This window comes from Elephantulus edwardii, unplaced genomic scaffold, assembly GCF_000299155.1.
Source record: "Elephantulus edwardii isolate Elephantulus edwardi_28Jun2011 unplaced genomic scaffold, EleEdw1.0 scaffold00021, whole genome shotgun sequence".
Taxonomy (NCBI): domain Eukaryota; kingdom Metazoa; phylum Chordata; class Mammalia; order Macroscelidea; family Macroscelididae; genus Elephantulus; species Elephantulus edwardii.
The window spans coordinates 11848150-11873936 of record NW_006399771.1 but is presented as its reverse complement, the minus strand read 5'-3'; the positions used below and the strand labels follow the sequence as shown (position 1 = coordinate 11873936).

General features: G+C 35.9%; 1 protein-coding gene across 4 annotated transcripts in view; it reads right to left on the bottom strand.

Moving 5' to 3' along the window:
- The window catches only part of PPFIA2 (protein tyrosine phosphatase, receptor type, f polypeptide (PTPRF), interacting protein (liprin), alpha 2), a 778898-nt gene that overhangs the window by 87848 nt on the left and 665263 nt on the right, over positions 1-25787 (bottom strand). For all 4 annotated transcript variants that reach the window (XM_006882537.1, XM_006882538.1, XM_006882540.1 and 1 more), the window contains one exon: positions 18878-18971. In XM_006882537.1, coding sequence (XP_006882599.1) covers positions 18878-18971 — 94 coding nt within the window. The remainder of the gene's footprint in view (positions 1-18877; positions 18972-25787) is intronic.

Sequence of the window (25787 nt, the reverse complement as noted above, 5' to 3'; positions counted from 1 at the left end):
ATTGCTGAAAAGTTTACTGGAATGAATAATGTTAGTGATTAAAAATGTAATGTTATTTATTATATGTCTTATTTATTAACAATCATTACTAGTCTTACATCTAACTTTGAAATATTATGTGAATCTTACATTTATTATTCTACTATGTGCAAACACACAGTGAGTTTGCAGTGGACATAATTATATGTCATAATTCTTATTCCAAGTGGATAATTCTTCCATGTGCTGTAATTCTTAGAAGTTTTAGAGCATATTAGTACTCCTCTGACTTGTAGCCTGAAGTTTTATCAAGAACACAGGAAAAAAAAAAGAGTACAGAGTAATTATGGGAAAGGTCCAATGGTTATTGATTTTATAAAACATAATGTATGACAATGATTGTATGAAACACAATGTATATAAGCTTTGTAAGCAAACCAATTAAGAAACAATCATGTAAAATAAGACGGATATGAATAATTGTATGAAACAATGTAAATGAAAGATTGTATAAACACAATGTATATGAATGAAACATGATATAGAAGAATTATTATATGAAAAACAATAAAAAAAATTTTTATGATAGTTTAATTGTCAGGGAACTTTGGTGGCCTAAGTGACAAGAAACTACACTGAAATCCGAAAGGCTTCGAATCCACCAAATGCTTTGCTGGAGAACGAGGAGCCATCTCCTCCTGTGCCAGTCTCATCGATTTGATGGTACACAACAAGAAAACAAACAAAAAAATAGTTTAGTTGATCTTTATTTCTGATTGCTGTTGGTGTGTATTATTGAATCTAAACCAAGTAATTAGCTGCAGAGATGCTGGTAGATTAGAGCTGCATGCTATTGTTTTGGCAACACAGTTCTTTAACACCTCAGGATAGGGCAGGGTTTGGAGCTCTTGTACATAGGCTAACTATGAGCTGCAGATGACTTGACAACACATAACAACAACAAGCTACTAGAGTGTCCTTTATTTCTTGATGCTGTTGTTGTGAGCCATCGAGTTGGAACCGACCCATAGCTGACCCTCTAGTAGGTTTTTGGAGGCGGTTAATTGTACAAGAGGAGATTGCGCATCCTTCTCCCACTGAGCAGCTAGTGGATTCGAACCATGTGCTTTCAGGATTGCAGTCTAACTTCTTATCACTCGGCCACTAGTGCATACTTATCCCCCATACCCCACAATACCCCTAACTATTTTTAAGTATCTTTAGAGACAGAACTTTAAATTATTTCACTATCTTGGTCTTGTTTCTCTGAACATATGTTGGTTTGAATATATTTATTTCCTTCAGATTAACACAACATCTACTTACAGTCTTTTAAGTACAGAGGATTTCATTCTATTTAAATTTATGGATATTGACAAAAACATTAATTTATTTGTCAAATATTTGCCTTGTCTATGAAATTATTGTTATCTCTTAGAACCTGTAGCTAATAGTGGTTTTGTGTCTATGTGTGTGTATGTGTGTGTGTGTGTGTAGGTTGATATTATGTGCTGTCCAGTACCTACTGACTCCCAGATGACCCTCCAGTGAGAATTCAGAAGCAATTAATCACATGGGAAGAGACTGCCTATATTACTCCTGTTAGTAGTTGGTGAATTCAATGCATACACCTTTGATCGGCAGCACAGTTCCTTACCACTAGCCCATCAGACCTCAAAAAAACCCCCAAAAAACAAAAAACAAACAAAAACCCAACAAAAAAATATTAAAAATCTATAAGGTGACAGCTTTAGTTTTCTTGGTTCCACAATCAACACTCTTGGTATCAGGAAATCCAGAGACAAATTGCACTGGGAAAGTTGTCTGTCAAAAACCTCTCCAGAGCACTGAAGAGCAACAAAGCCAGTCTGGAGATTAAGGTGCACCTGATTCAGGCCATAGTCTTAACAAATTCTTGCTATGTGTCAGAGAGCTGGACAAAGACTAGGGCTGATAGAAAGAGAACTGATGCCCTTGAACTATGTATGGTGCTAGAGAAGAGTACTGAATATACCAGGAATGGCTAGGAAAACAAACAGGTTCGTTGTAGAGAGGGTGAAGCCAGGCTGCTCCTTGGAGGCAAGGATTCCGAGGCTTCGTCTGACATTCTTTGGGCATGTTGCAAGAAGCAACCAGTTCTTGGAGAAGGACATCATGCTTGAAAGGGTGGAGGGATGGAGAAAGAGAGAGAGACCATCGATGAGATGGATTGATACAGTGACTGGGGTAATGACGGTAGGTCTATCAGAGACAGTAAAGTTTGCACAGGGTAGAGAAGGTTTCATGGCTGTTGAACATAGGGTCGATATGAGTCACAAACAACTTAATGGCACAAAACAACAACAATAACAACAATGACAAGATGAAATGGGTGCTATGACTCTGACAATGGGGTTGAGTGTATCCCAGATAGTGAGTTTGACTCAGGATAGGGCAAGGTTGAGAGCCATTGTTCATAGGGTCTTCATGAGTCATAGTTGACTTGATGGCACATAACAAAAACAGCATTACAGTCAATTAATTTTTATCTTTTCTTCCTCATTTGTCTTTGTTACGACATTTTGTTCTCTTCATGAATGTGATCTTTGATGCTAATGCATAACTTCGCATCTTTGAACATTAGTGTTTAATGCCACAAATCTATTCTAGAGATGATTTTTTAATTCAAGTGGGATAGACTCAAGGTTGTGATTTGGTTCTTATGGAATTTTTAAAATCTTATTCAGCTGAAATTTGAAATTGCACATGAGTGATTGATAGTCTATTACACAGTCAGCACCTGGCTTGGTTTTGATTGTCGATATTGAGCTTTTCCAATGATTCTTTCCACAGATGTAGTCAATTTTATTCCTGTTCAGTCCATCAGGTGAGGTCTATGTGTAAAGTTTCCTTTTGTGTTTTATAAAAAAAAAAGTGTTTGCTATGAAAAAATAATTGAACATATAAAATTCATTCTATGTCTAGCATTATTTCTGTCACTAAGATTGTATTTTTTGAATATCATTCCTTCCTCAATGTTAGCAAATTTTTCATCCTTGTCATCCAAAATTATTAATATATCCAGATTGCATATTAGATCAATTTGGGACTGCAAAAGTTGTTAGAAATTCTCAATCTCCTTCTCTTTGACTTCAGCTGTCGGTGCATATATTTGGATAACAGTCATCGGAACAGGTCTTCCTTGTATGTTTATGGATAGTATCTTACCACTCATTAACTCTGAGCTTTAGATAGTTTTTGAAATTGTCTTTTTCACTATGAATGTGATGCTATTCTTCCTCATGTTTTAATTCCTGGCATAAAAAGATCATATGGTTGTTGTACTTGAAGTGGTTATAGCCAATTTATCTCAATTCAGTAATGCCTAGAATGTTGATCTTCATGAATTCAATTTTATTTTAAAAAACTTTCCGTTTTCTACATTCACATGTCATAGATACCATATTCCTATTATTAAAGGGTACTTATACTCATTTCTTGTGATTTTAAATGACTTCCAATCTGGGCTATACATCTAATACTATATTACTCTATTGTTCATAGGGTTTGCAGAGGTCTGTTATTCCAGAAGCTGATAGTCAATCCTACTTTCTATTCACTCAATCTGGAAATCATTCTGAAATCTGCTCACAATAGTTGCCTTTTCTAGAATATGAGATACCAGTGGAAAAGCTTCCACTATCACAGCAACACACAAGTTACCCTAGTACAGAAAATGGGCAGTCAGTCAACTCCTAGAGGGTTGAAGCCAAAACAAAGGAGAGAAATGCAGAAGTAAAAGAGAAAGAGGATTTCAAAGAGTAGCTAGAGAAGATAAAGCCAAGTATTAGAGTAGAATATGCAAAGAACTGGAGTTGGAGACTAAAAAGGAAAGAACTCATGACGTATTTCAGATAACACAAGCTTGCTTGCTGAAAGTGAGAAGGATTTTAATAATACAGAAGATCAAAATCTAAAACCTTCAATATGGTTTGTATCTCAACATCCAAAAGTCTAGAATCCTCAATATTAGACCAATAAGCTACATCATGATAGATGGAAAAACACTGACTTTTTCAACTATTTCATCCTACTTGGAAACACAATACCATTGGTACCCAGAGTCAGGAAATTAGGAGACATATTACATTGGGAAAACCTCCTCCCAGGCACTCTTCCAAATTTCTGAGGTGCAATGATTTAAGTTTGAAGACTAAGATGCACCTGACTTAGATCATAACCTTTTCAATCACTTGTTGTGCATCTAAAGGTGGACAATGAATAAAGGTGACAAAAGGACTGATTCCTTTGAGCTGTTGTGTTGGAGAAGAGCACTTAACTCATGGACTGTCAAAAGAGCAAACAGATACATCTTGGAGAAAGTACAGCCAAAATGACCTTTTGTGGCAAAGATGCCAAACTATCACCTCACATCTTTGAGCATGCTGAAAGGAGAAGCTATTCCTTGGAAAGGGACATAAAACTTGGAAAAATAAAGGGTCAGAAAAAAGAAAGACAACCCAAGAACAGATGGGTTGACACAGTGAGTGTAGCAATGGCTTCAATTGTGTCAGATATGAGGAGGATGGGACAGGATGCAAATGTGTTATTCATTCATAGGATCCCTATAAGTCATACTTAACTTGATGACACCGTACAACAACTATAACAGCAATAACGTTACAGGTCTATAATGAAATCTGGTGGCTAAGTCGTAAGAAATTGTGCTGCCAAACCAAAGACATGGGATTTGAATCCATCAGCTGGTCTGCAGGAGAAAGAAGGGCTATCTCTTCCATGTGATTAAATTGTCTCTGCAAACCTGTTGGAGGGTCAGCGAAGAGTTGGTTCCACCTCAGTGGTACAGTAACAACAAAGAATAACATTAAAAGGTCCAGGAATGCTGGAGTCATTGTTTAGTTAACACGTTGCCACGCAATTTTAGTTGACGACCGTGCTTAGAAACACATTTTTTTTTAAGAAACACATTTTTTTACATTTTTCACATTTGCACCAACTTGTTAATTGCAAGGTCAGAAATTGGAATCCATTAGCCGCTCTTTTGGAAAAGAGGAAGGAATCTGCTTTTGTACAGATTTATAGCATTAATTCAACATGAGTTAGAATCAACTTGATAATAGTATTATTAAAGGCAGGAGCCGTCCTGGCACAATGCTCAAAACATTGGCCTGGTAACCAAAAGTTCTGTGGTTCAAACTAACAGAGCCACAGGAAGAATATGTGGTAACCTGTTTCTGTAAAGATTTACAGCTGTGCAAGCCCTACGAGTTGTCCTCTCTCCTGGAGGATCACTATGCGTTGGAATCATCTCAGAGATTTTTGGTAAGTAAAATTGCTTGCTATAAAGCATGTCACTGTGACATAATTTTGTAATTTTTATTTAAATTACTTGTAACAATGCAGAGTAAAATCTGTTTCATTTATTTAGCTAACACATTCCAAATTTATATATAGGGGTATTATTGAGAATGTATATTAATGCTTTTATAACACCAAGGGTCTTTTAATGGAATTTTCCTTCATCAGCAGGTCCAAAGAATAGTTCTAAAAGGCACAACTTAATCTTTTAAGGGCTTCCTTTTGACTCTTTTTAGCAACAATCGAATTGCTAAAAATATATTCTGTTCAAAGAATTAAGATTTGTTTTTAAAAGCAGGAATAAAATGCCAAGGATAGCTTGGAGACATCTATTAAGTAAGAAAACTAGACAAAGTTTTTTCCATTTTCCTCCCTTTTATTCAACAGACCAACTGCTTGAAGACATGATCATGATCCTTTAAAAATACTTTTATACAATATATTATTTCATATCTTCCCACAAGTTCTTTGAAGTATGGAGATATGTTGTTGTTGTTTATTGCCTTTGAGTGGAGCATGCCGATAGCCTCAAAATATCAATAGCTGTAATATGGTTGTTGGAACATTTTATTTACTATATAACTGATTGAAAAGTTGTCGTCTGTGTGTTCCAGCAAACAGAGATTTACTTTAATAAATATTATCTGTGTAAAAATCTTTTGTCAGGATCTTCTCCAGAGCATTACAGAGCAATGACGTCAGTCTAAAGTCTAAGCTGTGCCTGATCCAGGTCATGGTCTACTCCATTGCTTGCTATGCATCTGAGAGCTGGACAATAAATAAGGAAGAAAGAAGAAGAAACAATCTTTTGAATTGTGGTATTGGAAAGAGTATTTAATATACCATGGACTGCCAAGGTAATAAACTGGTTTGTTGTGGACAGTCCTTGGAGAAGAACATAATGCTTGGAAGTGTGGAATTTCAGCTCAGGAGAGGAAAATCCTGGATGAGATGGCTTGTCACAATGGCTGTGGTGATGGAGTCACATATGTCAAAGAAGGTGAGGTTGGTTCAGGATAGGGAAAGATTAATAGGTATTTTCCATAGGGTAGCTACCAGTTGTAATTGACTCAACAGTCCATAACCACCACCACAAGTACCAAACTAAATGTATACATGAATTATAGTCCAGAATTTAGATTGCAAATCACATGTAAGAAACTGAAACTGGCTATTCATGCAAATCATGATGAACAACATAAATTTACTGAGAGGTAAGGGTTTTTGTTTATTTTTAGCATTTATGCCCAATTATCCTTATCTTTCATTTCCTTTTACTAATTTTTATTTTACCTTTTCTGGACCACAAAATATATGCTCCTTTGGACAGAAAATATGGACAAAATATAGAGTTTCTGTTCAATTTGACATTACTCATAATACATTAACATGACACAATTGTATAGTTTTATATTGTTGACTCAATTTGCAGTCCTATTTCTTTGTTTCCCCCCTTTTCTTTCATAATTTAATCAAATATATCTAAATCTACTGAACTGAGAACACTTTTTTTTTCTCAAAACTTTATTGTGGATTTCTTTCTTTTAGCTTTTAGATTGTGGTGTCAAAGTGGTGTTCAAAATGTCTTTCCTAGCCATTGATCAACTGTCTTTTTGTGCTGACATATTTATTGTATGAAGGAGATGGAATGAGGAAGAGATGCAAGTCCCATTCTACTAGAAGCTCATAAAACCCTTGAGAGCTAAACGCTAGTTCTTTTGGGGACATCTTCTTTCCAGCTGCACTGCAGCTGGTACTCCATAAAGGTCACCAGCTTTTGCCGAACTAGCCTGAATATGGATAGCCATGTGAGTCATTCTCTGAGGAGTCTGCATCTCTGGGAGACCTTCTAGTGAACCACCGAAGGAACTCCAAGGCCCAAGGGACAGTGAGAAAATGGAATGAAAGAGCGACAGGTGTGTCAGAAATCAACAAATCAAACATTTGTGACACTGTTGATTCGGTGTTTTTTGTAATTAGTTTGCTACTAATCTTAGCAGAATGAATTATGAATTTGTGCATACTATTGTTTTTCAATATCAGGAAATCCTTACAAATGTCCCTTATTGCAACTGGATAAAACTGTATAATCAGATGGCAAAATGACAGCTCTCTCAGAGTGGAGGCAGAAAAGTCATGCTTCTTGAGTTCCAAGTAGAGGTTTGGCATACTTTTTCCCAGGGAAACTTACAAAACATTGAGTTTAGTTCCTAATTTTTTTTGCTTTACTAGTTTGGCCATATTTTGGTTCCCGTGGATTTGATTTAATTTTCCTTAGCTTCAGCTTGAACTTGCATATGAGTAGTTGGTGGTCTGTTCCACAGTCAGCACCTGGCCTAGTTTTCACAGCTATTGAAATTGGGCTTCTCCGGAAGTTTTTCCTTGGCTGTAATAAAACTGATTCCTACGCATACCATCAGATGAAATCCATGTGTATATCTTGTGATTATGTTTCTTATCAAATGTATTTGGAATGAATAAATCACTGATTGTGCAAAATTCAACCATTCTATCTCCAGCTTCATTTCTGTCACCAAGTCCATCTTTTCCAATTACTGATCCTTCTTCTTTTTTCCCAACTTTTGCTTTTCAGTCACCCATTATTATTAATGCATCTTGATTGCATGTTTGATCGACCTCTGAATTTAGAAGTTGGTAGAAATCTTCTATTTCCTCTTCTTTGGCTCTGGTTGTTGGTGCATATATGTTGGTGCATATATCTGAATGATAGTGGTATTCACTGTACTTGCTTTTTTGCATATGGATATTATCCTGTCACTCACAATATTGTATTTCAAGATACATCTAGAAGTTACTTTTGTAACTATGAAAGCAACCCCATTTTTTCCCTCACCTTTTCATCTCCAGCATACTAGATCATATGATTGTCTGACTCAAAATACACCATGCCAGTCCATCCCATCTTTCCAATACCTAGTATGTCAATATTTATGCATTTTATTTCTTTTTTAACAATATCTATTTTTAATACATTCATGGTTCTCACATTTTGTGTTCCAATCACTAGTGTCTGCTTAAAACTCTTCCTCTTCCTTTGTATTTCCATACTTGAAAGCTCCACCTCAGTTACCCCATCTGCTAGTCTAAGTGTGTTCTATTGTACAAAGGGTTTTCAGAGTACTGTAATTTCAGAAGTGGATGACCAATCCTTCTTCCTAGTCTATCTTAATCTGAATGTTCAGGTTTAGAAAAGTATCTGACAGATAAGCCTTTTACTGATAAAAGCAGATGAAAGATATTTCCCCAATTGTGGAATTAACCATTAGTTTCAGAGTTGTCACTGCCCTTGACATAAGTGTCTTGACCCACCCATTTCCCTCTTCCACCAGTATCCTCTCCACTCCCATCTACTCCTTACAACATCTATCTCCCTTTATCCAGATTTTTTTCTTTTTTCTTTTTTTTAATTTTCATTATCCAGATCTTGATTTGATAGTGTATACCTCAAGCTTTTTGGGCTTTTGTGATTCCAAAGGCTTCCCATTCCAAAGAAAGGTGATCCAACAGAATGTGGAAATCATCAAACAATATCATTAATATCACATGCAAGCAAGATTCTGCTGAGGATTATCCAAAAATGACTGGAACAGCACATCACCAGAAAACTTCCAGAAATGTAGGCTGGATTTAGAAGAGACTACAGTACTAGGAATATTGTAGCTAATGTTAGATGGATCTTGGCTGAAAGCAGGGAGTACCAGAGGAATATATCTGTGTTTCATTGATTATGAAAAGTCACTGACTGTGTGGATCACAACAAACTGCAGCTGAATCGGAATCCCAGAACACTTGAGAAACCTATACTTGGACCAGGAGGTAGTTGTCAGAACAGAGCAAGGAAACATTGCTTGATTCAAAATTGGGAATGGTGTACGTCAGAGATGTGTCCTATCTCCATACCTTTTCAACCTATATGCAGGACAGATTATCCTGGAGGCTGGGCTGTATGAGGAGAAATGTGGCATCAGGATTGGAGGAAGATTCATCAACAATTTGTATTATGCAGATGACACAATCCTGCTTGCTGAAACTGAGGAAGACTTGAAGCTCTTGCTGCAGAAGGTAAAGGACTGAAGCCTTCAATATGGACTGAGGCTCAATATAAAGAACCCCAAAATTCTCACCACTGAGCCAATGGGGAGCATTATTTTAGGTGGTGAAGAGATTGAGATTGTTAACCGTTTTAGTTTGCTTGACTCCACAGTCAACATTCTTCGCACCAGCAGCCAGGAAATTAAAAGATTCACTGCAATGGAAAGTCTGCTGTTAGAGCCCTCTCCAAAGTATTGAAGAGCAATGGTGTCTCTCTGGAGACTAAGATGCACCTGACACAGGGCATGGTCTTTGCAATCATTTGCTATGTGTCAGAGAGTTGGACAATGATTTGGGAGGATAGGCAGAGAAATGATGCCTTTGAGCTGTGATGTTGGAGAAAAGTATTGAATATACTATGGGCTGCTAAGAAAAAGAACCGTATTGTCCTAGAGAGGATTAAACCAGGCTGCTCCTTGCAGGTAAGGATTCTGAAGCTTCATCTGAAATGATTTGGGAATGTTGCAAGGAGGGACAAGTCCTTGGAGGGAGACATCATGCTTTGGGGGGTTGAGGGACAGCACAAGAGAGGAAGACCCTCTAGGAGGTAGATTGATTCATTGACTGGGGTAGCTGTGGTAGGTATGTTGTATACAGCAAGACTGGCACATGATAGAGCAGGATTTAGGGCTATTGTACATAGGGTCGCTATGAGTCGCAGATGACTTGACGGAACATAACAGCAGCAACAACAGATCGTTTAGAGTTGGTTGTTCAAAGAGTTGCACCAATAATCATTTGTACTAAATAATTCTTTGACGATAACTGACTGAGACACATATAAACTTGCATCCAATGTGAGGCTAATCAGATACTTTTATCTAGAGATTTAAAAGGTACAATGGAGTAAAATAGAAAATATGAATTTGTGTGAACATTCTGGTAATGTATTTCATAGTTTCTTATTCAAATTTTCTTGCTGTCCTGACTCTGATATTATTGGGGTCTGTGAGGTATTCAACCCTACCAATTAATCTCTTATTGTGTTTTAGCTTGCCATGGTCAATGCACAGTAGTGTATGTCAAGGTACAGACAAAAGATTTTAACTCCTATGTGTATAGTTTAAATAAAATTTCACATAAGATTAAAGAAATTTTAAAAAAAGATTAAAGAAATTTATATGCCATGTATTGCTTAAATGAGCAAATTTATTCAACTATTCTTGCACATGGATTACAAACTAAATTCTGGACTACAGCTCATTTATCTGTTTAGTGTGTCACAGAAGCCCTAACTAAATATTTATTTTAAAAAATGTTGTGAAGTTTCTGCAGTACCTTTAATTATGGAAATTTACAGTGACACACACTGCTTAGAGATATGCACACTCTGAACCTTAAAAATGTCAAAGATTAAAAGTGCAGAGTCTCAAAACACATTAAAGATTATACACTAAATAAGACCCTTAGGATTAGATTGGGAATAAATTAACTAAATCTATAGAGCTCACTTGTATGTCTTTGAAGTTCTAACATAAAGATTCACTGGTGATTAACAGTGACTGCAATGCTTCAAGGGTAAAGCTGGTCCTCTGGAGAGGATGTTGCTGAAAGCTCACTTGGAATGTTAATTTCATTTTAATGATGCTGAAAAAGTTATTTCAAATATGAAATCCATATTCATTTAGCAGTGGTATTCATTTAAGAGAACACAAAGTTCTGATATATAACAGTATGCTCTTTAAGTTAGAAATAAAAGTTCAAAAATTAATTAATATGTTAATATTCATTGTAAACTTCAAGGTACAGAAGATTTCAACAAACATATATTTTAATAAAAATATATATATAGTGCTAAAAAGGTAGAAGGAAAATATTGAAAACCCAAAATCTCTGTAAATGTTTATGAAAATTAATAAAATATAATTATAGAAAAAAAAATTTATTTCTTTGTATATATTAGTAACTCATTTAATGAATACTATGTGAAGTTTAATATTTTCACTGACTATTAAGGGCTATCTTGAAAGTTAGACAGCTGCATTACTACTGAAAAAGATATTTTTATCTCTAATCTCTGAAGTCTCTGTAAAAATGTTTCCTAGACTCAAAATAGAGTCCAGAATTGTGAATAGAGAAAATGTAAAAGGGTTGAGTATATTAATGCGAATTATTATCTATTGGAGAATTTTTGGAAAAAAAAAGTGAGATTTATAAATTTTTACCCAACTAAAATAAATTTAAAATACAGTTCAGTCAAATAATTCACCAGATTTGAAAACAGAAATATAAAATATGAAAAATCAACTTGCCTAGAAACATACTTTGACTTTCATGGGCTCTCCAATAAAGTAGATTATCTTTACAGTTTCAGAGAAATGAAAAGAAACTTACACCTTGTCTACAAAAGAATGATTACCATTTGCTATTATACATTAGTAAATAAGAGCATGTTCTCAAAAGTTTAAGAAAAATTATTTCAAATTTAAATCATCCTGTACTCAACAAATGATCAATTTTAAGGATAATAGCAAATCTTTTGCTATCTAAGGAATCAGGAATTTTATCACTTAATCAAATAATTTCTAATGATGGTAATCAGAGAACGTGGTATAAGTATTTCTTGAGGGGAAAATATTATATTTGAATATCACATTTAAAATTTTAATAAAAATATATTTAACTTTTATAACTCAAAAAATCCTTTTTCAGGAAACGCTGTAGTTTTACTTTATTTCTTCTGTGTTCATATCTCTAAATTTCAGAATAATTTATATAACCATAAAACTATATGTTATTTTAAAATCAATACTGAGACCTAGACATCAATAATTTCATCAATACCATCTCATTTTCAGGAAGTTGCAATTGACTCAGAGCCAAAACTTCAGCATGTTTTTCGAGGCTGTATTTCTGGAGATCTGCCCATCTTCCATCTACAGAGCTGCTGTGGATTTGAACCTTCAGAGTGCCTATAGAGTACAGCTCTCTAGGAACAAGATAACTAAGGTCCCCTTTTCTATAGTTTATGAGCTTGTAACAATTCAATTCTTACAGTGTCGAGTTTATTGTATCTGCAGGTTTAATTTTAAGAGGTTAATTATTATTAACTAAATGTTGATAGTTCTAGAAAGGCTTCAGGCCTTTCGTTCATAGGGGTGCTGTCAGTCATGCTCAGCTCAAAGGTAATCAACATTTTAATATCTTCCTAACACATAACAACAACAACATACTCTAACAGTTTTATTGATGTCTATATGATTTTTTTATAAGTGAATCTTTTGCCAATATGAGTAAGGGAAAGAGTTTCTGCTGAAAGCCAATTTTGACTCATGATGACTCCAAAACGCAGAGTGTGACTGCACTATACAGTTCCCTTAGGTATATCTTTGCAGAATCAAACTGTCTCATTTTTTTTCCTTATGAGGAGCGGTAGATTCTAACTACAGACAGATCATATAGTTAGAAGATGGGTGCCTTTTCTACAGGGAAGTAGTTTGCACTTACTGAATATTAACATACATGCCCTGGAGAATTTTGGTAATTAAAGAATATATAGAATTGAATTTTGGTGAGTCAATATATCTACGTTTCATGTTTGTTTTGTACTTTTATTCTCTAGGAAATTCTATTATGCTCTGGAGTTGAAATTGTGTAGTTGGATTTCTTTGGATAACCTTAGCAATTAGTTTTAGTTTTACATCAAATTAGAGGACTTGAAACTAGAAAAACGTATTGAGGTATAAAATAGAAGTGATGAAGATATTGGTTCTAGTTCTGATTGAGAAAGGGCTGGTATTAAGAATTTATTGTTCAAAATAGCTTTTTTAGACAGTGATTTTGACTTTGCCTTGTGGATGGGTGGGAATGTATAAATAAGATGTAGTACCCTTTCCACTTTGCTTTGTCCTCCTGAGCTGCCCTTTGAAATAGTCTGTTCAGCTCTCTCACTTTGACATGTTTTTTTTAGATTATCTGAGAAACTGGACTGTATGAAGAGGAATGTGGCATAAGGATTAGAGGGAGACTCAACCAGTAACCTGCGTTATGCAGATGACACACTCTTGTTTGCTAAAGTGAGGAGAAGTTGAAAAACTTGTTGCAAAAGATCAAGGAATGCAGCCTTCAGTATGGATTGCATTTCAATATCAAGAAAACAAATATTCTTACAACTGGACTAATACAATGTCATGATGGATGGAGGAGAGATTGAAATTATCAACAGCTCCATCTTCCTTGGATCCACAATTAACACCCTTGGTATGAGCAGTCAAGAAATAAGAAGACACAATTGCAGTGGGAAAATCTACAGTTAGATATCCTTTCCAAATTATTGAGGAGTAGGGATGTCAGTTTGAGGATTAAATGTGTCTGATTCAGCCCATAGTCTTTCCAATTACTAACTACTCATCGGAGACCAGGACAATCAATAAGGATGACAGAAAAAGAATTGACGCCTTTGAGCTATCTTATTGGAAAAGAACACTGAACATCCCATGGATGGCCAAGACAATGAACAGATATATCATGGAGATGGCTCAGCCAGAGTGCTCTTTGGAGGCAAGACTGATCAGGTTTTGCCTCACATGCTTTGGACATGTTGCTAAGAGATGCTATTCCTTGGAGAGGGGCATGATGTTGGGAAGGGTGGAGGGTTGGCAAAGCAAAGGAAGATTCTCAGTCAGGTGATGGCTGCAATGGGCTTTTGTGTGTCAGGATGTGTGAGTATGGCACAGGCCAGGACTGGGTTCAGATCATTTGTTCATAGGTTCGCTATAAGTCATACTTGACAGCACCTAACAACAACAACAATCCAATCCGCAAGAGGATTGCCTACTTTTGCCACTAATTTTTTTTCCTCTTCTCAGCAATAGGTTTTAAGGAGTCTCAGCACCAGTAAAGAAGAACGTGAAAAGGTGTGTGTGTGTGTGTGTGTGTGTGTGTGTGTTTGGGTCTAAAGATTATTGTCTAGCTAGACTTACAACAGCAGTAGTTGTGGCCACAGACAAGAATCAAGAGTCCTGACATGAGATGTAACTGAATTTGGAACTACCCTTGTATCTACTATATGGAACTAGAGCTAAGAGCCTTTCACCCAAGATTGTTGGAGAACTGGCAAGAAAAGCCATACTTTGGCAGGAATAAGTGCTTTTTAACATTTGCTTAAAGCATTTGTGAGCACATTTCAGAAGCTGTCCTGACTGAGTGATTGTATCTGTTATCAATATGAATTATAATCTTTTTACTTCTCTACATTCTATGTAATCTTTGAGCTATTGCAATGGATTTTGGACCCAGCAGAGTACTAAGATTCATGTTGGAATGAGTAGAAAACAAGATAGAAGTATGGGGGGTGTATCTGACCTCAAGGAAGATGATTTTATATTATGAATGCTATCAAGGGGGGAACAGTTTCCATTGTGGAATTGTTAGAGGTAAGATATGGCTGTTCTCATGACATGCTTGCTCTTTATTACAAAAGGGGAAGAAGATATTTAGCTTTTTTATTTTTTTATTTTATTTTGTGTGTGTGTGTGTGTGTGTGTGTGTAACTGTCAAATCAGATCTGACTCGTACAGGAGGAGATTGTCCCTCCTTTTCCAGCAGAGCATCTGGTGGATTTGAATTGCATGCCTCTGGAATTGCAGTGCTGCTTTTTGCCATTAGGACAACTGAGCTCCCTGATATTTAGCTTTTTTAAGTAAAAAATTTGTCTGGAAGCCAGCAAGATAAATTAGAGAATAATGGACAAGCTATCAGAGAGTTGTGACACCTATAAGAAAGCTCCCAAGCCCAGAAAGCTGTGAACAATCACAATTTTAATATCAGTAGTACATATAGAAATAACTAAGTGACTTGTTCCTTTTTGATTAGGTAAACTATGCTAAGGTGATATTTTCCCTTGCTTCCTTTGCATCTGAAAGTTGAACAATCAACAAAAATGACCTAAGAAGAATCAATGGCTTTGAATAAGTGTAAGTGAAGAGTACTGAATATTCCGTGGACAGCCAAAAGAAGCCTTGTCTAGGTGACTTGCAACCGGGATGCTTTTTGGAAGCGATGATGTGAAACCTTGTCTCACATACTTTGGGCATGTTGTCAGGACAAGAGAGTCCTTGGAAAAAGACATCATGTGAGGAAAGGTGGAGAGTCATAGAAAGAGAGGAAGACGCTCAATGAGATAAATTGTCACAGTGACTGTAACAATTGGCTTGAGCATGGCAGAAATTATAAGGAAAGCACAGGATGGGGTAAGCTTCTGAGCTTTTGTTCCTAGGTTTGCTACAAGTCATAGTCAACTAAATGGCACATAAAAACAACATACCAAAATGCTATCAAAAGACCTGATCCAGTTTTAGAGAAGGTAAAATGAGAAGAAATGATGTAAAAGACTTAAAGAATTATGAGGTGAATTTCAGTGTGACAGATATTGTGCATTTTAACAGTGCTCTATATAAAAATGCTTACCCTGTCCATCACGCTATTAAAGCTTTAAGAGAGAGCATAATAAAATGATGAGGTATATTATACATGAACCAGCCAGAACAAAAAATAACATTCAAGTCTAAATTAGATGTTAGAGTAGAAGAGTAGCACATCTTTAAGTTATATTCAATACACATATATTTAAAATAAGTACATTTATCATATATTAGTGTTTGTTTATCTGAACCAAAAGTGTATATAAGAAAAACAAGTGTCTAGGCCAGGCCGCAAATTAGAAGTACAAAAGGAATTCAGACCTAAATACCTGAGCTGAGCCATGTGTGCTTAATTTCCTGGGTGGCAAATGCAGCTCAGATGAACATTACAAGACTTTTTGATGTTTCAAATTCTGCTCTCTAAAATTCATCATACTGCCTATATTTCAAAATATACCATATGTTACTAATTTAGAGAGGACTTTTCCCAATAAAATTTAAATTCACAGCTTACCAATTCTAGATATCTACTATCCTAGGTAGTTAAAAACAAGATTTATTTTTCTCAACTGCAAACTGTGTGATGGTGTTTAATAAAGGTTTAGCTCCTATGTCCCGTGACATAATTCTACTAAATGAACAGATAGAATATAGAGATTATTTAGCACAAGCCATGGTAATTATGATTGTAAGTATACAAATTTGCTACACAAAGTGAGTGGCATTTGTGAAAGAACTTGCTAAATGTATAGCACTTGATGTTTTTAAATAATATTACTTGAATGATTTATTTTTGCCATTTGACAGAAAAGCAGTAAAGATGAAATGAGAACATAAAGTACTCTATCATTCCTCTAAGCATACTTAAAGATGTGGCATTTACTGTTTTCAATTATATTCCTGCTTCAATAAAATTGTTCATATTACTACACAAAATTTCAAACTACTTTATATATGTCAATAACCTAACTATTAATATTTCATAATACTTAAAATTTGAAAGAAATAACATTTGAAATTATAGGTCTTAAAAGTTAATTGTCTTATTTAGAGTAAAAAACAAAAAAACACGGATAACTCAGAAACTAAGGTAGAATTTTATGTCTTAAAGTTGAAACATATAAAAAATTATATTTTTGCAAAGTTTATTGTAAAGTGAAATGCCAAGTCATGTATAGTAATGTCTTTAGTCTAAGCAGAGTTAGAACCACTTTCTGACTCCGAAGGTACTAAGCATATGAAAAACAATCCTATAAAATACTTATCAGACAGATTCAACTGTGTGTCAAGTTACCCAATCTAGGCTTTCACTCTAGGTGTATAATTTTACAGCACTAAAAAGTTAGTGTAGTCAATAAAAATGTATTTTTTTTTCCCATAAGGAAATAATGAGCTACTGTCAAACTGTAGATGATTTTTTTAAGGTTTTTGCTAATTCTAACCATCAATTTTATATATAACTAAGAAAACTTGTCAGATTGCAATGATTTAGAAATATTTCTCTATGAGAAAAATAGAAATCAACTATTAGAGAAATAACCCAATTTTAATAGCTAGCTAGGTTCAGGTTTAGGGTTTTTTTTTTCCCTATAATATTTATAATAAACTTATTTTTAAAATGTAGTAATGGAGAATACATTTAAAAATTATCTTTAAATAAACACAGAACCATCAAATTAAATATAAAATCTACAAAGGAATAAATAAATCCAAGAGATTCCAAATATTGTTATTGTTGTGTGCCATTGAGTCAGTACCAACCCAGCTAATCTTCCAGCAGGTTTTTGTTGTTTTTTTTTCCCTGCAGGTTTTCAGAGGTAGTGAAGTGCATGGGAGGAGATTACTATCCTTTTCCCATGGAGTAGCTGGTAGATTCGAGCAGGGTGTCTTTGGGATTGCAGTACAGCTCTTACCAGTAGGTCACCAGAACTTGCTAACAATTTATTATGGCATATAAATATATTTTTGAGTGAATGATGATTAAATTTAAAAAAATACCCGCTTTCATTAACTGTCATTTTGCATTTAGTTGTACTGAAGAAATAATGCTCCCAGTCATTATATTTTTGGCGAGAAGCAGTATTTTACTACATTTGAGTATATTGCTAATTTTAATTACCAGCTGATAAGTAATCAAGTTGTTCAGCTATTGTGGAACTTGTAAGCCTATATTTCTTCAAAACAAATAAGGAGGCAAAATATGAAACAAATGTGCTAGCCCTATAAACATATTTGCTTTGAGAATGATAATAAAGATAACTAACATTCCTTAATATGAATACTATATTCTTTAACAGGAAAGATGATAAATACTACCGGCATAAAGCCAAGTGTAGTAATAGATATTTAGAAAGGAGAGAGAAAAGATTAGCCAATGTAGATATGCTGAGACATGGAGATATTACTTTGTTTATAAAAGACATGGTCTAAAGGTACAATTTGGTCACTGAAAATGTTACTACAATTTGAAATTTATAGACCTACATGGCTTTCAATAGCTATTGTCACATGCTGCCCATTTATAAATAACTTAAATATTATCTGTCAGTGAAAAGATATATTACTCGTTTCCTCACACATGAAAAATGAAATTCTCTGCTTTGAATCAAAAATTAGTTTACACTCAGAGAACTGTTTCATTTCTTAAATACTTCGTTTGAAAGAGGAAATACTTATAACTGGAAAGAGAGAAACTAGGAGGCTGCTTAGTATCTTGTTTCCTTTTATCATACCCCTTTCTGTAACATAATCAAATAAAATGCTAGATTATTTTGGCACTTTTTAGCATAATTTAATTATAAGTGAGTTTTAAAATAATGCTTAAATTGCTTGAAAGAAAATGTTAATTTCTTCTATGGACCAAAATTTTTAATACTCATTTCACACTTCAGCATACTGTAATTAGCAAATGTGACTATTAGTTCTGTAGGATTTTTTGTTGTTTGTACAAGAATACGTTAAATTTATAATATAGTTTTTTGTTTCCAATGAGACTCCTTTTAATTCCCCACAAACAACATAAAGAATAAATACTTTAAAAAGAAGGGAAATGCTTCCAAACCTACTTTTTCTTCAGTCTTCTATCCTTTTCAGCCTGAGTTCCAAGTTTGCCTAACCCCAAGGATTCCTGGGCTGCAGCTTCGGTCTCCATAAACCCTCCTGTAAAGAAGTAGTTATTCTGGTTAACTTGCATATATTAGATCAATTATAAAATTAAGCACTTAAAAGTTTATTAAGGGCTTGTTTAGCATCATAATATATTTTTTTATTTTGAAATGCCCTCTTATTTCAATGCAACAAGAAAGAAGTGGAATGCACACATATGCACATCAGTATAATAGCTTTAAAAAACCCCAAATGCCTATTAATATGGCTTATTTTTTTACTAAATGGTAACATAGTAAACATGGCTTCTGTACAAACACTTGAATATACAATATTCTCCCTGGAAGACTACTTTAATAATTTTAATATTCAATATGTTAACAGAAAACAATATTTCTGAGTAGAAACTAAATGTATTTTTAAGAACATTTTTTAAAAGAATGAAGAGACATTTGCTGAGTTCTGAGGATACTTCTTAGCCTGGAAGTCTTTGCTACTCATATATCTGGCTAATTCTTCCATCCTATAGCATATTTGTCCACCCAGAGTATTTATTTTGGACAAGATATCTTTTGTTTTTGTTTTTGCTGATGCTGTTATTTTAGCTTGTCATAATACCTAAAAATGTCTAAATATCAGTAAACTAGTATTTACTCAGAAGGTTATAAAATACATGATGGTAAAAATTATTGGATATAAAATACATACAATACATACAAACTTGGAATCAAATAGAGAATGAAATAAAAGCTTGTCAGCTGACTCTGGGCTACACATACTATAATACATAACTTAAAATATAAAACTGTCTGCTTATTCTTTTGATAGGTCTAAAAAATATGAAAGAAAATAATATGGCCACTTTATAGTGGATTAAGGTGGGCAATCTCCTCCCATGTGATGAACTGCCTCTGAAAACCTACTGGAGGCTGAGCTATGGGTAGGTTCGACTCAATGGTATACAACAAAAACAATCTGTACCAAAAGTACAGTCCTTTGTATATCTTTATTAGTAATGTCTTCATTCTCTGAGATTAGTTATACTTTTTGGGAAACTGTCCAAGAGTAACATATGCATAGCACTTGGAATTTTGCCTCTGACATATGAAAATCTCAGAACACTTTATTATGCTGTATGGGGTCAATACGTAGACCAAGAAACTGTTGTCTGAATGGAGCAAGTGTTAAATTGTGTGGTTTAAATTCGGGAAGGGTTCTAGGGTTTACCCTTTCTCCATATCTGTTCACTCTGTAAGCTGAACAAATAATTCATAAAGCTAGACTCTGTGAGGAAGAAAGCAGCATCAGGATTGGAAGAAGACTAATCAACAACATCATTATACAGATGACATAACTTTGCACACTGAACATGAGGAGGATATGAAATGCTTACTGCAGAAGATCAAGGACTACAACTTTCAATATGGATTACATCTCAACATCAAGAAAACAAAGGTCCTCACTACAGGATCAACAGTCAACATTATGATAGATGGAGGAAAGAATTAAAGCTGTCAATGATTTAGTCTCGCTTGGATAAATATCAACTCCCTTGGTATCAGCAGTTAATATTACATTGGGTAAATATGCCACCACTGACCTCTCCAAAAATGCTGATGAGTTTAATAATGGAATAGTGTCATAATGGAAACTAGGTGCACCTCAGTCAGGCCATGGTCTCTTCAGTACCTGCTATGCATCAGAGAGCTGGACAATGAATAAGGATGACAGAAGGATTGATGTCTTTTAGTTGTTATATTGGAGAAGAGTGCTGAATATTCCACCGACTGCCAAAAGAATAAACATATCTTGGAAAAGCTGCAGCCAGAGTGCACCTTAGACACAAAGATGATGAAGCTTCATCTTTAATACTTTGGATAGGTAGGCAGGTGAGGCTATTCCTTGGAAAGGACATCACGTTTGCAACAATGCAGTCAGTGAAGGAGCGGAAGAATTCCAAGGAAACGTATTACCACAACGACTTCAAAAAGGGGCTTTAGTGTGTCAGAAATCATGAGGATGGCATGGGAAAGGGCAGGGTTCATTTTGGCTGTTGCTAGGGTTGCTATGAGTCATACTTGATGTGATGACATCTAATAACAACAACAATAATAGTACACACACAAGGAATTCTGGTGGTATGGTGTTTAGTCGTTAAGAAAAAGTTGTTGGTTTAAAGCGACTAGCACATTTGGTTTAAAGCGACTAGCACATTTGATAGTCATACTCTGTAATGTTTAAAAAAATAAAATAAAACTAGTCTTATTGTCATTTAGTTGATTCTAATTCTTAGCAACTCTGTAATATAGAGTAGAATTGCCACATGGGCTTTCTAAGACCATCAATTCTTTTAGAATCACACAGCAATGCAGCTGGTTGGTTCAAACTAGGCACGTTTCAATTTAGAGCTGGGTTCTTTAATAATGTGTCACAAGGCCTCCTTTCTTGACATATTGTTGTTGTTGTTATGTACCATTGAATTGCCTAAAACTCATAGTGACCCTATCAATACTGGCTCTGAAACTTATACTATCCTGAGTCAATTTACTATCTCTGACACACCTAACCCATTGCCACAGTTACTGAGTTAATCCACGTCACTCAGGATCTTCCTCTTCTGAGCTGACCCTCTATGCTTCTAGGCATGGCATTCTTCTCTACAGACTGGTCCCTCTTGTGAACATGCTTAAAGTATATGTGACAGAATTTGAAAAACCCTTGCTTCCGAAAGGCAACCAGGTTACCCCTTCTCAAGGATAGATGTGTTTGTTCTCTTGGCAGTCTATAGTGTATTTAATACTCTTCTCCAGCACCCAAACTCAAAGGCATCAATTCATTGTCATTCATCTTCATTCATTGTCCAGCTCTCAGATATATATGAAGCAATTGAGAAGACTATGGCCTGGATCAGACAAACCTTAACGTCTACACTGACATTACTGCTTTTTATAACTCTGGACAGGTTCTTGACAGCAGATTTTCCCAATGCAACATGTCTTTAATTTTTTGAATGTTGGTGCCAAGGGCGTTTCTTGCAGACTTGAGGAAGATTGTTACAACTTCAACCTTTTCTCCATCTATCATTATATTGCCTATTGGCTCAGTAGTGAGGATCTCTGTTTTCTTGATGTTGAGATTCAACTCATATGGAAAGCTGCTGTCCTTGACCTTCTGCAGCAAACATTTCAAGTCCCCCTCAGTTTTGATAAGCAAAGTAGTTTCACTTGAATATTGTGAAGTGTTGGTGAGTGTTCCTCCAATCCTGATGCCACAGTCTTTTCATAAAGTCTAGTCTATGGAATAGCCTGTTCAACATATAGATTGAAAATGTATAGAGAAAAGAGACAGTGTGACACAATCCTTTCTTGATTTTTGAATCATGCAAGGTTCCTTTGCTCTGTAGGGGTAACAGCTTCCTGGTCTAGCTATAAGATTTGCATTAGCACAATCAAATGTTTTGGGATTTCCAATCTTTTCCATGTTAGCTACAACTTTTTGTGATCTACCCAGGCAAAGGTCTTTGCATAGTTGACAAAACACAAATGAAGCTCTACAAACTTGTTGTTAAGTGTCCTCAAGTCATAGATGACTCAGTGACCCTGTGAACAAAAGACCTGAATAATTGTATAAATTTCATCATTTCTCCATGTTCATAGAGTTTCTGGAGGCAAGCTATTTTGGATGAGGATGCCACTCCTGCTTCTAAGCTTGTTTTAATCAGGAAGCTCCACCAAACACTGTCTGCCATGGTAACCATTATCACATATGACATAACAGTATCACAGTGTTTAGCATCACAGCAACCATGAGTCACCTCTGTACAGTAAATGGACAGACCAGTTTTATATCACTTAGAAGATTGATCAAAAACAATCAGAACTAGGTCTGAGGGTCACAGATTAAAATCACCCATCTTTGGCTTAGTAGCATAACTTTCTATGCACTAGGCCAACAAAGCTCTCCCTATGTTGTTGTTAACTTAAAGCCTTGAAAAATCCTAGTGGACAGTTTTAGTCCATCAGCTGGTACTGCTGTGAATCAAGATTAATTCAATGGGATGTCAAAGGGAAGAAAAAAAATACACACACACACACACACACACACACACACACACAGGCGCGCACATATGTATAAAAAGATGTCACAGGATAAGAACAATCAGTTGCTTCTAGTGAGATTAATTGCCTCTGAAAATTAACTGAAGGGTCAGCTATGGGTCAGTTCCAATTTTACAGTACGCAACAACATCTCACTAATTCTGAAACACTAACCCCCATTGCCCGAGTTACTATATCAACCCATCTCACCTGGGATCTTCTTCTCCTGCACTCTCCCACCACCCTTCCAAGCATGATGTCCTTCTCCAAGGACTGATCTCTCCTGGCCACATGCCCAAATATGAGATGGAGCTTTAAAACCCAAGCCTCCAAGGAGAAACATGTTTTAACCCTCTCCGAGACAGATCTATTTGTTTCCTTGGCAGTCCATGATATGTTCAGGATTCTTCTGCAGCACCACAACTTGAAGAAATTGATTCTTCTACTGCCATCTTTAGTCATTGTCCAGATCTCTGATACACAGTAAATAACTGAGGAGACCATGGCCTAGATTAGGCACACCTTAGTCTCTACACAGACATCGTTGCTTTCGAGAACCCTGGAGAGGTCCTTGACGGCAAATTTCCCAATGCAATTTGTCTTTTGATATCTATCTCTGCATATTTTTTCAATCTATATGCTTAACAGATCATCCGGGAGAGGCTGGACTCTATGAGGAGGAATAAGGCATCAGGATTGGAGGAAGACTCAACAATCTGTGTTATGTAGATGACACAATATTGCTTCCTGAGACTGAGGAAGACCTGAAGTTCTTGTTGCAAAAGGTCAAGGACTGAAGCCTTCACTGTGAATTGAAGCTCAACATCAAGAAAACAAAAGTTCCCACCACTGGGCAGATTGGCAGCATCATGATAGATGGTGAAGAGATTGAGATTGGTAATAGCTTTAGTTTGCTTGGCTTCACAAACACCACTTTGGCACTAGCCGCCGGGAAATTAAAAGGCATATTGCATTGGGAAAGTCTGCTGCCGGAGTCCTCTCCAAAGTGCTGAAGAGCAATGATGTTATTCTGGAGAATAAGGTGCACCCAGTTCAGACCATGGTATTAGCAATTACTTGTCATGCATCAGAAGGCTGGACAGTAACTAAGAATTACAGAAGGAGAATTGATGTCTTTGAGCTGTGGTGCTGGAAGAGTGTATTGACTATATCATGGACCACTAGGATAATAAACAGGTTCATCCTGGAGAATATAAAATCAGGCTGCTCCATGGAGGTAAGGATTCTGAAGCTCCATCTGACATATTTTGGGCATGTTGCAAGGAGGAACATATCCCTGGAGAGGAATATCATGTTTGAAAGGGTAGAAGGACAGTGCAAGAGAGGAAGACGCTTGATGAGCTTAATTGACTCAGTGACTGGGGTAATGGGGCTAGGTGTGTCAGAGACAATGAAGTCAACCAATAGCTCAAGATAGAGCAGCATTTGGAAGTTTTGTCGATAGTGTAACTATGAGTTGCAAGTGACACAAAAGCACATAACGACAACTATATATATATTTATATAGTTATATAGTTATATACAGTTGTGTGTGTAAATATAGTTACATATAGTTGTGTGTATATACAGTTACATATAGCTATGTGTGTGTATATATAGTTACATATAGTTGTGTGTGTGTATATATATATATATATAGTTGTGTGTGTATACACACATACACACACACACACACATTTTTTTCGTATAGATATGTTGCGTTGTTAGGTGCCATTGATTCAAGTACAACTCACAGCTACCCTAATGAACAAACAATCTGAACCCAGTCCTGTCCTGCACCATCCTCACACTTCCTGACACATAAAAGCCCATTGCAGCAGTCACCTTGTCGATCTACCTGGTTGAGGGTCTGCTTCTCCTTTGCCGACCCTCCACCCTTCCCAACATCATGTCCCTCTCCGAGCATCTCCTAGAAATTGGTCCAAAGTATGTGAGGTAAAGCCTCATCATTCTTGCCTCCAAAGAGCACTCTGGCTACACCCTCTCCAAAACATATCTGTTTGTTCTCTTGCCATCCTTGAGATGTTTAAAACTCTGCTCCAACAACACAGCTCAAAGACATCAATTCTTTTTCTGTCACCCCTATTCATTGTCCAGGTCTCAGATACACAGCTAATAACTGGAAAGAATATGGCCTGAATCAGACACACATTAGTCCTCAAACTGACGTCACTACTCCTCAATAATTTGGAAATGTCCCTAACTGTAGATTTTCTCAGTGTAATGTGTCTCTTTATTTCCTGACTGCTCATACCAAGGGTGTCAGTTGTGGATCCAAGCAAGATGAAGCTGTTGACAGTTTCAATCTCCTCTCCATTCATCATGAATGTGCCTATTTGGCCAGTGGCGAGAATCTCTGTTTTCTTGATACTGAGACGCAATCCATGTTTAAAGCTACATTCCTTGATCTTCTGCAACAATTGCTTCAAATCTTCCTCACTGTGCAGCTCATTAATGAGTCTGCCTCCATCTTGATGGCACATTCCTCTTCATAGAGTCTAGCTTCTTGGATAAATTGTTCAGCATATAGTTTGACCAGGTATGGAGATAGAATACGACCCTGACACACTACCTTCCCAATTCCAAATCATGCAGTGTTCCCCTGCTTTTTCCACAACAGCCTCCTGAATCAGGTATATATTCCTCTTGAGCACAATCAAGCGTTCTGGAATTCCCATTCTTCTCAATGGCAGACACAACTTGTCATAATCCAGACTGTCAACAGCCTTTGCATAGTCAATAAAGCATAAAT